Source organism: Lycorma delicatula, chromosome 1 (genome assembly GCF_047948215.1).
Source record: "Lycorma delicatula isolate Av1 chromosome 1, ASM4794821v1, whole genome shotgun sequence".
Classification (NCBI taxonomy): domain Eukaryota; kingdom Metazoa; phylum Arthropoda; class Insecta; order Hemiptera; family Fulgoridae; genus Lycorma; species Lycorma delicatula.
In genome coordinates this window covers 327,904,371-327,921,097 of record NC_134455.1, presented here as the reverse complement: position 1 = coordinate 327,921,097, position 16,727 = coordinate 327,904,371, and the positions used below count along the sequence as shown (strand labels likewise).

At 29.0% G+C, this 16,727-nt stretch overlaps 1 protein-coding gene across 1 annotated transcript in view; it reads left to right on the top strand.

The window, feature by feature from the left end:
- The window catches only part of Fancd2, a 163,485-nt gene that overhangs the window by 30,355 nt on the left and 116,403 nt on the right, over window positions 1–16,727 (top strand). Inside the window, exons 8-9 of the mRNA XM_075382103.1 lie at window positions 562–712; window positions 15,424–15,521. Of these exons, the coding sequence (XP_075238218.1) occupies window positions 562–712; window positions 15,424–15,521 (249 nt within the window). The remainder of the gene's footprint in view (window positions 1–561; window positions 713–15,423; window positions 15,522–16,727) is intronic.

The window sequence follows — 16,727 nt, the reverse complement described above, 5'->3', positions numbered from 1 at the left end:
CAGATCAACAATCAAGCAGATGTCCTTTTCAAGAACCTCAATTTATTGAAAACAAGAAATAGATAAATAAAATTTAAAGATAAGTATAACCATTAATAATAAATATACAAGAAGGTCAAATAAGGTATGACATCAAATATAGGGAAGGACATGGACTAAACGCTATATAAAGATTAAAAAAAATTCAAAAGTACAGGACAATAAGTTTTGACAGTGGAGTAGTTTCGAAATTCGAAATATGTCAACAAGTGATAAAAGAATGAAGCTAAGAAAGGTAAGCAGTATTCAACATACAACATAGAAACTATATAGTGCTCTTAGCAGAAAAGATAATAGTAATTATTATCTTAATAACAACAATTTTAAGTAAATTAAGAATTTGAACATAATAATAAAATAAACTCGTAAATAATAATAATTTGAGCACATGTTTATATCATGTTAAATGTAGGTCCAGAAGGTTCAAGCCTATTTTTTAAATTATTTTTTGATTAATATTAATTAAAAGCTTATAGACAGAGTTTCTATAAAAAAAGGATTTTTTTATTATTTTTGTTTCAGACCACTGGATATTATTATACTTCTCATAATATTTTCTATTTCTGTTGATGACACAAAGAAAAGAGCAGTATTTACCGTTTTAAAAAATAAAATTCGTGATGGACTTTTTAAAAAGAAGCTTTTGACAGAGACATTTGAAGTATATACACAGGTGGGTAATTTTTTTGAGTTTATTAAATGGTTATGTAATAACAGTTGGAAATAAAGAAAAATTTCCAACCAATATAAATAATTTGTATACTAATCTTCAGCACTGAGTCATCATTAGGGATACCTCTTTATCTCAAGAAGCTGATAAATATAAAAACATTTTAAAATATATCAGATATCAGTAATTGTTATGGTGCGTGTCAATTAAAATTTAAAACTAGTGTACATTATAGTCAGATATAATGTAGAGATCAAAATAGGTAGTAATACTGTTATAGAATTTAAAATATGCCAAATTATTTAATAAAAATCCAATTTAATATTAAATTGTATATTAGGATATGTTATTAATAATATATACAGTGAAATCTCCTATTCGTGCTTCTGTATTTGCGATTTTGTTATTTGTGGTGCAATATTTTACGATGTCTTTTCTATATTCACGGCTAAAATATTCCATATTTGCGTACATTACATTAGTTACATAAAAAAATTAAAATATTAAAAGATGGTGCAGGTAGAGTACGAACGTGAAGAGGTAGAAGATACGATCCCTGGAATACAGTTAAATATCAAAACGTTTATTGAAGGTATTAAACTATCTCATGATCTAATATAGTTTTCTATAGACACTGATCCATCTTTGAATAGAAGCTTAATCTTTAAGCGCAAAATTGAAGATGCCATACAAGAATACACAGAACTTCACACAGGTTGAAAAACAAGAGCAAGACAAGGACAAATTACAAATTTTTGTAATCGCAGTCCAAAATACTGTAGGTTAGTTTTGTAAATTTCTTTTACAGTAATTTTAGTTTTATTGTATGTAGTACTCTAGTGTTGTTTTCTTGACTTTTTAAGCCTTTGACTTTTTTTGTACTAAGTACAATTTGAACATGTAATACAGTTTTCTAATACAGTATATACTGTAAGTACTGTAATGAGTTTCTAAATCAAACAGTTCGGTAAGTGCTTACAAGTAATTAGAAAATTTCTGTATTTTGTTAAATATTTTTTGTGTACTGTGCTATAAACCAGTACTTATAATTAATGTTGCTGTTGTATTTCATCAATAACATTGTCCTAAGTAAGTACGCATGATTTTTTTTCATTTTACATAGAACCTAACCATTCTTCCTTAAATGAGTATTAGTTCCGTTGTGTATTCACATCATTTTTAAAGTTTCTAAACCTCGCGAATAAGGAAATTTTACTGTATTTAATATTATTTTTATATATATATATACATACTCCTTTATTGTATGTGTGTATGTGTGCGCAGGCGCGCATGTGTTTGTGTACACACATACATACATACATACTCCTTTATATATACATATAAAAAAGGAGTTGATTTCTTTGAAATGCAAGATTAAGGACCCCATCCATAGGTATTCAAAAAAATCTAATTCAGCAAAAAGTCTATTTATTGTAAGGGTGGTTTTTATGTTTTCCTTTTTTCAGTGCGATTGCTCGTGCGGCAGTAAACCGCACATTTCTATTGCACAAATCCAGCTACATGATTTTTTTTTTTTTTAAATAACCAAAAGATTCATTTTTTAATTATTTATTGATATGCCAAGTAAAAAAAACATTTGTTGTCGGTCGTTATTTAAAGTTATTGGTTATCAAAGATTTTAAAATTAATTTTAAATGAAACATCATATAAAAATGAAATCAGGACAATGATAAATCGATTTTTAGGAACTTTTGAAGTTTTTACAAGCTTTCTACACCTAATAAGCTGTAAATTGCAAAACTTTACTGTGCAAGTGCTATTGAGTACAAATTTTCTTAACAAATTGAAGAATGTTCTCCTTGAAAATGCCTATTGAAATGCACTTTTGGTTCTATAAGTTGGGGATTGATAATTGGAGTTGTAGCTAAAAAATCATTACAATAAATTTGTTGCAGCAAAATGCTAATAAAACATTAAAACATTTTATGAAAGATTTTGTGATCATTTATAATAAAAAAAATCAGATAACAATATCTGTAAAATGTGTCAATAACATTTTTTTCAAATATTTTGAAATTGAAAACATTTAAATACATAGCCTAAGAAAAATTAAAACTACATTATATATCATGAAAATAATTTATGTTTAGTGCTTCTTTAAGGTGCTAAACTTTAGTTGTGCTTAGTGCTCTTTCAAGGTGCTAAACTTTAATTTTATTTGGTAATTTTGCTGTGATTGATAGTACTTTGAATTTCATCAACATTCAACATCAAATAATAATCAAATTGAAAAATTTGGTGGTATTTTACAAGTTGAATTTTTTAAAGTTTATTATTTACATTGAATTGAAAATTTTGTTATTTTAATTTGAATGTTCACTTGAATTTTTTTCAATCAATTTTTCTTGATTTATTTTTTCTTTAAAATTAAAATATTTCTGCCACTTTAATTTTGTAAAATTAAATTGATATGTGAAAAAGTAGTACTGGTAGGACAAGTCATAACCAACAAAGAATTGTAAGACACCATACTTGATTGAATGAAACATTGAGATCCAGATCCGAATTCCAGCGTGAAAGAGCATCACTTGATAGCGGTGAAGGGTTACATTATGATCCAACTATAGTTTATTCAAATCTATTAGAGTTGTCAGTAGGTAAAATGAATTGTATTTGTTTGTTTTGTGAGGCTTGTAAGTTTCATTAAGAAAGAAAAGGAATTTGTTGCGGGGATGGCAAAGTTTTACTGCCAGAGTTATCAAAATTACTGCCGGAGCTAGCATCTATTACATTCTGACAGTTTCCAGTTGAAACAATTTTTGAAAAACATCCGTCATTATAATTCATGTTTTGAAATGACATCGTTTGGAGCATCTGTATATGATTAAGTGGAGCATCTGTAGGTGGGTCTAAGTCATCCTTTAAAGTCCAAGGACAAATTTATTACAGGATTGAATCACTGCTTCCCAACATCAATGAAGAGCTGAGTTTTCTACAACTGTATTTCATGGGTAACCATTCTTTAGAACTCTAAGGAAGACGTCGTTTATTTCAATCGCTTAACCATGAAATCATAAATACCTTGCAAGTGCTTCTGCATTCCACAAATCAGTATATCAGGGTTTTCAAGTCAAGGATTTAACAAATTCCTTCAGATGACTATTCTTTGATAATTGGTGTAAACAGAACTCTGTAAAGTGAACACAAAAATGCTATAATGCATCAACTACATATGAAGTTGTTGTTGTATTGGTGATCAGTCAGAGCAGAGATATGTTGTATTACAAGATTGTATCCCTAAGCCAAACTCCTGTCATCAGTATGGCTGGGGTTAAACATTATATTTGTATTAAAATCTATTAAATTCTACATCTACTCACTCCTTAAGCCTGCTTTATATATAAAAAACCAAATGTTAAGAAAAATTCTGTACACTAATATTTCTCTTCTTAAAATGTTTCTGTCAAATACTTAATATTGTTACTAACATGATACGAACATTTCAAGGATTCAGGGGCAGAGCCCCGTGGCTAGATGGTCTGGCTCACTTTGCTTGCCAGACTGGCTAATTTAATTCTGTTTAAATAAAATATTGTTCTCGAAAATATAACAGGTCTGTAATGAAGGATCTGTTTTTCACAAAATTTGTATTTTCATTTGTTTTGAGAGGCTGACATAAATATTATAACTAATAGAATTTTGTAAGTAATTAACATGTTAATCATGTCGTTTAAATCTAAATCATTAATATGATACTAACCATTGTAACCATTCAGTGAACTAGTGCAGTGGTAAAGTTAAGTAAAGATAAAGGCAAGTCAAGTAAAGTGGTAGTAAAGTAGGTCTAGAAAAGGCTGTAACATCTTTGTCTGTTTGGTGTTGTTTTAATTTTAATATTGTGAATCTTTTTGTGTTATATTGAGAAAATTAATGAACCAAGGTTGTGTAAGTATTCTAGATAATATTTACTGTATTTTTGGTTAGTTTGAGATAAATATTATAGCTTTTATTAGATTATGTCTTATTACTATGACTATTTTGATATGCAGCTGAGAATCAAAATAAAGTGGGCTTCTCACAGTTTGTTGCTTATGGATAGGATCTGTGAAAATCAAAGTAGAAATATTTTTTGAATTTTGTGTTCATGTGATTTGGAAGATTTTTTAGAGGCCCCAGCACTTATATTGCTCTGTAATAATTAGACGTACTTGTAGGTAAATTTAATCCCAAAAGCTGTTGCATAATGTTTGAAAATAAAAATGAATAATAGAAAATCTTAAAACTTTACGTGATATTTCTTACTTGTATTACTATATTTACAGATATCCCACATAAAATGCAATCCATCTATCATAGTCTTATGCACAGACATAAGTGTGTAATTAAATGTTGGGACATGAGTAAGTTACATACGATATAAACATCTTAAATTCTATAGTAAATGCTGAAAATGGCCGCTATCTTTCTGAATAATATGCTCCTCCCGTATCACAGTGTTTCTTGTGATTGTTTTCAAAGTTTCTTACTGGATATTTAATACAGGTTTTTTGATACCAACCTTCAATTCTAATAAGATTTTCTTTGAGGTACCATATATATGGACTCAGTTTCATTCATAGTTTTTAAAATTCACTATTAATGAGAATATTTATTTTCATTTAAAATAGGACTTTTGAAATTTAAAGACTTTTCAGATAGTTATGTTCGGCTGTATTTGGCTACGGTCAGAGTCGCACAGTTTTTGATAAATACATGGCTCCGTTCAGATGCACTCGACTACACTTGGCGATGATTCAGTGGCTGTGTTCAGTTCACACAGCTCTTTTTGGATGGACTTGGATCCTGTTGACTCTATACAGTTCACACAGCTCCTGACAGATTCACAGCTCCATCTTATTATATAAGTAGGTCGTGTTCTGTCAGATCAGTCTTTGATCAATCTCCAAGGACTCAACATGCACTAATTACATGATGTTACGTATAGACTTACAAGTTTAATAATGTTACATATATTAATTACAAATACAATCAATTTACATATATATTTACAAGTTTAATAATGTTTTATATATATATATATTATGACAATCATAATTTATAATAAAAATAATTTATAAACGGAACTACATAAAGGCTTAATTTATTTAAAAGAATCAGTGAAATTCAACATACATTTTTTGTTTGGTCCACCGGCTGTGGATATCTTCAGAAAAATTTGAAGAATTAACTTTTGGTCTTCCAGAACCGTGGTTATAATTTCTCAAGAATCTTCAATAACAACAAACTTCATACTATCAGGGATTGCAACAAATATAACAACATTATCTACCGTATTATATTTTAATTTACTACATTTAATTTACATTGTTTCATCATTTATATAATTAATATCATTGATTAATTTCACATTTAATTTATTTTATTAACATTTCATATTAATTTAAATTATTTAATTTCATAATTGAATTGGAACAATTAATAAGACAAGAGGGTCAGTAAAGGCCTCTACACGAGAATTTGCAACTGTACTGATAAATTTGATCCCTTACAGGATGTTAGGATTGACTTAAAAATTAAGTTAAGGAATCTTCTTGATTTACAAGACAGATGTAACATCATTCAATCAAAAACTGAGATGCAGTTTGATGATGATTTATTTTTAGATCGTGAACAAGTCGATTAAGACTTGTGTATTACAGAATGCAAATTACAAAATTTAATAAATGACACTAATAATAATAAAAAATCATCTAATAAAGAAATTAATCTTTAAACAAACTCAATTACAACCTATAAATATATCCATATTTAAAGGTAATGTGTTAGAATAGCAGCATTATTTTAATATATTTATTGATTTAATACATAATAGAGAGATGATTTAACTAACATTAAAAAAATTACATTATCTTTATTCTTCTTTGAAGAATGAAGCTTTAGTTATCATTAAAGATCTCCCAATAACAACTGAAAATTATCTTGTTACTCTAGAATTATTAAAGATACGGTTTGGCAATAAATTTGTCATTGATTTTCACACTGCTGAATGCATTTTAAGATCAGATTCTTTAAAAAGAGAATTGTAGATATTTTGTCCAAATTTATTAATGAAATTTCCTCAAATGTGAACTTGCTTAAAGCGATGCAACTTCCTGTTAATATGTATGAACTTATAGTAGTCCAATTTCTAACATATAAATTGGATTATAATACCTCAAGGTTGTAGAAGGAAAGGTTGTCAAATGAAAGGTTTCCCACCTTTACAGACTTCATTGAATTAAGAAATTCAATAAAGTTGCAAGTGAATTCAGAAAATGAAACCAAGGAACAACATGATAAAAATACAACCAGATCCTTAGCCAAACATTGTAATTTAAATCGTAATAAACAATTTAAAGGATATAATTAGTTATGCAAAATCTAATTTTAATCAGTGTCAATTCTGTTATTCAAATCATTACTTATATCAATGTAAGGAATTCTTAAATTTGTCCATTGATGATCATTAATTTTCTAATTGTTTGAGTGAAGGCATTCTATTAACCAATGCTATTCTAAGAATCTTTGTAAAATTTGGCAAAGAAATATAATACCCTTCCTTATTCACATGGACAAATTTAATGATTCTAATTTAGTTAATAATAAATCGAAATTAATGCATATTGTTCGTTTAAAAATCATTCAAATGAAAATATAATTTTGTGAACAACTGTATGTGATACCATTGATATACATGGTAATACATATTTCATGCAGATTACTGTTACATTCTTGTTCACAAGCAAATTTTTGTACATTTAATTTTGCCTGCAAACTAGGACTCAAACTTAGGAAAAATAATCTTTCTATTTTAGGAATAAACAATTCGTTATCGCAATCAGAATATAGTGTCGAAATTACATTGCGTTCCAGATACAGAAACTTTACATTCAAGGTACAATGCGCTGTTTTACCAGCTATTACTGACATTCGCATTTGACATTTCTCCCTTCTTCCGCATTTGACATTTCTCATTTCAGATTACCTCATAATATATTTCTGGTGATCCCAGTTTCAATGTACCAAGTACATTGACATCCTGATAGGAGCTCAATATTACTTAAGTCTTATCCTGGCAGGGAAATACATTCGAAACTAGATTTCCTATTATTCAAGTGACTAAATTAGGATACATAATTTGTGGTTGTATACTTATTAATAATAAGGGAAATAACACTGCAGCATCCTTTCTTACTCGTAACGATCATAAAAAATTTATCAAACATACTTGAACAATCTTGAAAATAGAAATTACCACTGATACATCAATCAATAAGAGTTCCAAATGTGAAGAACATTTTCAGTGAAATACTACTCTAAACAACCATGGCAGATTTTTTATAGCATTACCACGCAAATCTGATAATATTTATGTGGGCAATTCCTTTATTAACACTAAAAACAGATTTCTATCTTTAGAAAGGAAATTAATTAACAATCCTAAGCTTAAAAAGAACTATACCACTTTCATAGAAGAATATTTACATTTAGGTCATATGTCATTACTTAATTTCAATGATTTGTTAATTAACTAATTGAATGTTTGTTATTTACCTCACCATCCAGTATTTAAACCACAAGTTTTAACTACTAAAATTCGAATTGTCTTTGGTTCAGTGAAAACCACTAACGGTTTATCCCTCAGTGACACTGTATTAGTTGGACCTGTAGTTCAACAAAATCTAATTTCCATATTATTTAGATTCAGAATCCATAATTATGTCATTATTTCTGACATAGCTAAAATGTATCGTCAAGTAGTAGTAAATCTAGTGATTCCAATTTACAATGTATACTTTGCCGTGATTCTCCAGATCTGGAGATAAAACACTACGCATTATGTATGGTAATGTATGGGATCGCTTGTGCACCATATTTGGCCACATGGTGTTTAATTCAAATTGCAAATGAAAGTGCAAATGAATTTCCACTTACATGTAAGTCCATTTGAAATGATTTTTATATTAATGATCTCATAACGGGTTCAGACAACTTTGATGAAGTTATTCAGTTAAAAATTGATATTTCAAAATTATTACAACAATATGGTTTTTCACTCTATAAGTGGTTTTCTAATAATAGCATCATTTCTATTTCTGAGCACAATACTTCCATTCCCTTAAATAAAAAAACAGAACTTATATAATTTAGGACTTCTATGGAATAATTCCTCAGATAAGCTACTTTTCCAAACCACTCATGCTAATGATTCTAAGAAACACCAAAAGAAATATTCTGTCCATCATAGCCGATGTATTTGATTCTTTAGGACTCATTGGTCCTATTGTTTTTTCACAAAAACATTTTATATATTCATTGTGGCAACTTAAAATTAATTGGGATAAAACATTACCCAATACGTTACTAACACAATGGCTCAATTTATACAACCAGTTGATTTTGATTGAATCCATTAAAATAAATCGTTCCGTCAAACCCAATGTTGATAGAATTAATTCTGTTCAAATACATGGATTCTCTGATGCCTTCATAAAGGGCTTTGGCTGTTGTACTTACATAAGAACTGTACACACTAATCATACAATTTCTCCTAATTTACTTTGTTATAAATCAAAATTGGCACCCTTAAAACAAATTACATTTCCAAGACTTGAACTTTGTGATGATTTACTATTTAGTCGTTTATTATTAAAGTCATTTATATATTACCTTTAATAACTATAATATAAGTGCTGAATGTCTAATAGAAAAATGAAAACATAATGTAGCATCATTTGTATTTACTTTTGTATTCAAATATACAGAATGATTTTCTTCACTATATACTTTAATTCACACTTTTAGTTTTTGTTTCAGAATTATTCATAATTCCAAATCAAGACAGTCAGAACAAATTTCAGGTCCTTTAATTATTCAGGAATTAAACCACACTCTTACCTTTTTTTACAACTACAACACATGCATTTTAGTGACGTATTAAATAATCTTAAAAACAATCAAACTATATCTAAACAAAGCAAACTTATATCACTTGATCCATTTCTGAATAATTCAGACTTACTACGCGTAGGTGGCTGACTGCAACACTGTCTGTTACATTACTAAGTAAAACATCCTAATGCTAACATCACAAAACTAATCATTAATGCTGAACACTTGCGACTCTGGCATGCTGGTGTTTAACTTATTCATCATTCGTTATGACAAAAATATTGGATAATGAATGGCAAGAAAGGTATTTCCTCTTTCATTTGTAAATATATGATTTGCTTTTGATATATTGCAAAAACCCAAGTACAACAGCTTGGTCAGCTACCATCTTTCAGAGTTATTCCTTCCCGACCATTTTCTACTTGCGCAGCCGACTATGGCAGTACTTATAAGATTTGTCTTGGTGGGCAGAGATCTAAAACATTAACTAAAGCATATATGGCGCTTTTCTTATGTCTCACCACTAAAGCTATTCGTTTAGAATTAGTCTGATCTCATCTGACAGTCTTTTATAGCAGCACTTAAAAGATTCATGTCACATAGGGGCATTCTCATACAAGTCTTTTCTGATAACGGTTCCCATTTCCATTCCGCCAAAAATATACTTTATAATTTGTATCATTTTTTAAATTCAGGAAACTTAAAATCAGACATTGGAGCATTTTCTACAATACAAGGTATTACTTGGTCATTCATTCCTCCCTCTTCACCCCATTTTGGTAGTTTATGGGAAAGCACAATCAAAAATGTTAAATATCAAGTTATGTAATAGGACAAAACCTTGTTACTAATCCCAAATGAATTCAAATAATATATTTTCTTTTTTGTAATATTTCTTATCAATTTAAATATTTCATACTTGTTTTCTTTAATTTCATTTGATTTTTTTTATAAATGTCTGTGAACATACTCATAAATATTGTTTTAATATTTGTAACCTGGTACATATTTGTATTAGTTTAATTATGATTATGTAGAGAGCAAATTACTCAATTGTATTGTTATAACAATATGTTAATTATGTTATTGCCCATTTATACCACTAAACTTGTTATTTATTCAAATACTTCATCATAAATTGTACCTTTTATGTAACTTGTATTTGTGAAATCATATGTTTAAAAAAAAAAATAAAATCATATGAATCATGTTATTGTTTATAATATATTAATTCATATTTCATATGAACCATTTTGGCAGACAGTATGTAAAGACTCAGGTTTCATTCATGTTATTTAAAATTCACTATTAATGAGAAACATTAATTTTCATTTAAAATAGGATTTTTAAAATTTAAAGATCTTTCAGATAGCTCGGTTCAGCTGTACTGGCTATGGTCGGATTTACACAGCTATTGATGAATACACGGTTCTGTTTGGCTACACTTGGCTCCTGTTGATTTAGTGACTCCGTACAGTTCACACAGCTCTTTTCAGATGCACTCTGATCTGTACAGTTTATACAGCTCCTGACAGATTCTCCCGGCTCCGTACTACTATATAAGTATGTCATGCTGTGTCATCAGACCAGTCTTCGATCGGTCTCCAATGACTCAATATGCACCAATTACATGATGTTACATGTAGTTTTACAGGTTTAATAATGTTTTATGTATATATACATATATATATATAATATGAATGACAGTTACAATTTATAATGAAAAATAATTTATAAACACAATTATACAAAGGCTTAATTTATTTAAAAGGATCAACAAACTTCAACACCGTAAAGAAAAAATCTGGCTGAGTCAATCTGGAGATCTTGATGGGCATAAAGCACAACCGATGAAATGACCACTAAAGAATTATTTAATAAAAGGAATTGTTGAATCTGGGTTTTGTGATATTGCATTATAATGTTGTAACTAACAATATTGATCTTCTACTTCCAAGAGTGCAGTGAATTGCAATCTAATTTCTGATGTTCTGCATTAATCTTCAGTTGTTGAGGTGATGTCATTTTGACACCTCTTAATTTTTTGCTACTTTTTATGTCATTTTTAAGTAAATTTTTAATTTTAGTTGCTGTTAAGTGAATAAAGATTTCTATAACACCTTTAATACTTTAAACCACTTTTTAATACAGTAAAACACTTTAAAATAGGAAATAGAAAAATAATTTATTCCATACTCCAATTTCACTTTCATTTGGAATATTATTGGTCTGTAACCAATTCGTAATATATTATGTGCCACAAACTTGGACATTTCTTCTCAGTTCTACTTTAGACCATCTAACATTTGATTTATTCAGATAAACATTGTCATCCACTTCCCTATGTTTATCAATTCCTACATTTTCACCACCTCCTGAAACTTCAACCTCAGAATCTGTATCATGTTCACTGATAGTCATTCCGATCAACAGCTTGTTCCTCATTTTCTACAGAAACCACCTCTCGATTTCCATCTTTAGCTCATTCTTACTACCATTTGCACCTTGTTTCCTATTTTGACCTATAATTTGTTCATCAATATCTGAATCCTTGCTTTCCCATCCATCCACTTCAAGAAGAATTGCTTCTTCAAAATTTTGATCATTCACGTTCATTATTATGGTGCAAAGAATTAATACGATTTGCTAATAAATTTGAAACAACTAGATGAAAAAAAATTAATATTTAAGCAAAAATCTGCATTATTTATCATTTTATGAAAGGAAATTGTACTTACATAAATATGACAGACACTTGAAAGTATGACGGACACTCAATTGAGAAAAATCAGACACCATAAAAATTCTCAGTGCATGGCAATCTAACTATAACTAAAAATAACCAGCTACTGCAAATCTATTACTGATGTCAGCCATCCAAATGGAATTACACCTCATCAGAGAAAAATAACAATGTTTTAAAGATAAATGACAATCTATCTGTTTTCTTTGTCTGGATCAGCAAGTTGATGAGTAGTTTTAATTAAAACTACTATTAGATGTTGTCACAGACTTACCTATTTTGTTCTCCTGTGAATGGTTGATTTTGGCAAATTAATTTAGCTGACGTCGATTATTTTTTTTTGGTAGGCAGTTATTCAGTTATTGATCTCAGCAATTTTATCTGCATTCAACACTGTTCTTGATCTTTTGTATTCCTTTCTCTCTGAAATTAGTCGCCAACCTCAATACTAATGTGTTAGGAACTGGTCTGTCTTTGTATTTATGATGAAAATATTCTTGCACTGCAGTTTTTCATTCTGTTTGAAATTCTTTGACTTCATAATAAAAACATGTTCTTGTGAAACATCCTCTCGCTAACAATGCTTTGAATATTTGGATTTTAATGTAATTCAGTACCCTTTGAATTTATAATTAGATTTAGGATATACATCCGAGATGTTTTATTTATTTGAAGCATGCTTTGCTACAGGTTTACTACTTCAAATAAAAAGCTCTAAATACAACTGAAAAAAAACTCTTCTATAAAACAAAACGAGTTATAAAAATAATTGTAATAACTAAACTATTAGTTTTACCGAAAAAGAATGTATTAAATGAGGATTTAACATGAAGAAAAGAATGATAAAAAGAGGAAATACCTCTTTAGTCATTGTAAATAATATTGAAGCCTTTTAGAGGAGGTAATGAAGCATATTATATGTCTATTACTGATGTCTGTAAGTTGGAGGTTAGAGTAAAGATAATTTGTGACATCATACGCGTTACTTTATTTTCAAGCTTTGAATGTAATAAAATGTGTAACAAAATTTTGCAACAGATAGAATTGTAAAAATATTCTTTGAGTTAGAATAGAAGAGTATTACTGTTTATTTTTATTTGCTGGTTTATTTTACTTTATTGAATTTGAGCAAGTGAGAGATTGGACAAATAAAATGTAATGTGATTTTGGTTATCTCTCTGTTCTAAAAGTGAACTACTAATTAAAGTTAAGTACCAAACAAATATGTATAACTTATATGTGTGTGTGTGTGCACACGCACAACTTTTTTTTATAGATTATTACTTGAATAAATATGTGTAATTAGTTGAGTTTGAGAATCAATAACTCCAGTGTGGATTTTGTTTGATATACCCATTTTTGCCTATTAAATTTTATATTTATTGGTTGCCTTCAAAAATGATATATTTTTGACTTGAGAATAAGATGTTTTTTAGGTGGTAGGAGTGGGATCCCTCCTTTAAATCCAGAATGGCAAGTTGCAACTTTATTTTCATGTAAACTTCATTTAAAGATTTTTGAGCAGTTCAAGTAGCTTATTTATACTCCTGCACTGTAGCAGCGCAGCAGCTGAATGGTGAGCATTCTCTTGGGTTTGAATCTCCATTTCAGTTTTCTTTTACTTTTTTTCTTACAAATACACTCGTGCAGATGAGTTTTTTATATCATAGTTAAAATAATATTTATAAGAACCTAGAAAAAGCTCTGAATTTCATGTTTGTTGAGTGTAATTTTATTTGAATATAATAATTATTAACCTATAAATCTTTATAAACGTTTGGGAATTGGGCTCATATGAGGAATGAAGAGTTAACAAACAGAAAACATGCAGATTTTGTAATTCAGACTTAAAAATGTTTAAATAAATAAATTTATTTTAACTTTCAGCCTGTCCGTTACGATCTGGATGATAATTATAAACAAAAATAACAAAGAAAACAAATATTTTCAGCACTAAGAATATTTATTTAATGCATGTGAATGAGCGCATGTTAAACTGCCATTCTGAATTAAAAGGAGGGATCTACGTCTACCAACCTGCAAAAGGGGATCATTAAATTCTGTTGTACACTCCTCTTGTTTGTTGGTAAAAGTAAGGCATTAAAAAATCTTCCAAATCTGTTGCTTGGAAAACTAGCTTATGGAGGCATTTTAATCCAAGTCTATAAAAAATAGAGTTAATAGAATCACAGAATAAGATATCTATCGGACATCCAACAAAACGCAGCTGATAAATTAATAAAAACAAAATAGCTTATGATAATTCCTGATGTTTTGTGGTCATAATTTATTTAGATTATAAATAATGAATGTACTAATTAGGGATTTCTAATGTGAGTGCTAGTTCTAGATTATAAAATACTGATTTATAAGGAAAGTTCAATTACTTTAGAGAAGTGAATCACAGAAAAATATTACTTTCTTCATCTTCTTAGACAGCCTAGCTTTGAATCATTTTGTGTAAATTCATTTGAACTAAAATAGGATTTTCAGTAGTTATTTTAAATGTGTAATCTAACTTAATGTATGATAAAAATTAACATTAATGACAATAGTTTGATTTTGTAGCTTTAGTTGTGCATTTTATTTAAGTTTATTCATTGTTCTCTAGTTTACAACAATTCTTAAAATAGACAACATGATTTGGTTGTGAATTAAAAGTATATATTAAAATAGTTAAATACTATTTACAAAACTTAAAACATCAAAGGAAGATTTTCTTATCTGATTTTTTGAACAATCTGTTTATAGTCACAGGTGTAGTACTTGTTGATAATTATTGCACTGAACCGCCACTTATCATGGGGTTTCTAGTAGTGTTGTGTTCTTTTCTCTGCATTGCCTATTCCTGTAATTTTTTACTAATAAAGAAAAAATTATTTATTTATTATTTGCTTAAAATTATGATGAAACTATGTACATAAAACATCTATATTCAAACTCAGTTAGTGAATATTAATAAGTATCCTCAAGCAGGCATTGTTAAGAGCAAGCTGAATGTTAATTAGTACATAAAACAAGTTAAAAATAAATGTTTATGTATATTTTTATGTCAATTAGATGTGATTTTTTATTTTAGGTTGTAATCCAGTACTTCCAGCCATTAATGAGAATAGCTTCAATGCTTCTGAAATCTCCTGACTTAGTCGTTGCTGATGGTGCAAGTCATATATACAGGTGATAAATGAATTTCTTAATTTATCTTGTCTGATGGTCAACTGATTTCAGAAATTTTTGTTGCATATTTAGATAAAAATTACAGTAAATTTATTAATAATGATTGTACAATGGTTTAGGTGGATGTAAAAGGTTTGGTAAAATTATGTAAACAAGCCATTATGTTTTCTAGGGTTCCTTAATAAATTAGAATTAATTGAAATGTTTATTACATTGACATTTATTCATTGCATTAAATATATTTTTTTGGTAAGGAACTGTACTTAATTTTGCTGTTTTTTTATTGCTGTGGATGAGGCAATTTGTATGTAAGTTCTTATCAATTCTGTAAAAGTTACTAATAATGGTTGTGTAGAAACCAATGATTCATTAGTAGAAGTATATGTTTTTGTATTACACAATTTAAATGGTTTGTTATTCAGCCAAAGAATTTGCCAGCAGTGTTCCACCAAACAAATGTATTATGCTAGTGAATGTCAGAACATGGGGAAAATAAAAAGAAGAATTAAAATATGGTAATTTTCAGGAAAATCACGAATAGAAAGATATGAGTAGTTGTGAAAGGAAATGTTTTTTCTAACAAAGGTTGGTAATTTTTGGCCAATACATGATACAAACAGTGTATGACGTGTTAGTGTTTGTTCCCATCTTGCAGTGCATAGAAAAAAAGAAGATATTTGGTGTACGAGGTGTGATCAAAAAATACGGTAAATAATTTTTTGTTAAAAAAAGTAATAAGGTTACATAGAATTCGATTTAATCTCCTTCAAAGTACTGTCCTTGGCTAGCAATGCACTTATTCCAACGTTGACTCCATGACTGGAGGCATTTCTGGAAGGCGTCTTTCTGAAGGGCTTTCAGCTGCTCGGTCGTGGCCCTCTCAATGTCAGCAATGGTGTCAAAACGTTTTCCTTTAAGCACAGTTTTAATTTTTGGGAAGAGCCAAAAGTCGCATGGTGCTAAATTTAGTGAGTATGGCGAATGTGGACAGACAGAAACACTTTTTTCAGGCAAAAACTCGTGAATGAGAAGCGAGGTGTGACACGGCGCGTTGCCGTGGTGAAGAAGGAAGCCATTGGTCCATTTTTCTGGTCGCTTTCTTCGTACGTCGTTTTGCAACCGTTGCAGTACACCCTTATAAAATTCAGAGTTTACAGTTGTTCCCCTTGGAACGAACTCTGATCGCACTATGCCCTCACTATCGAA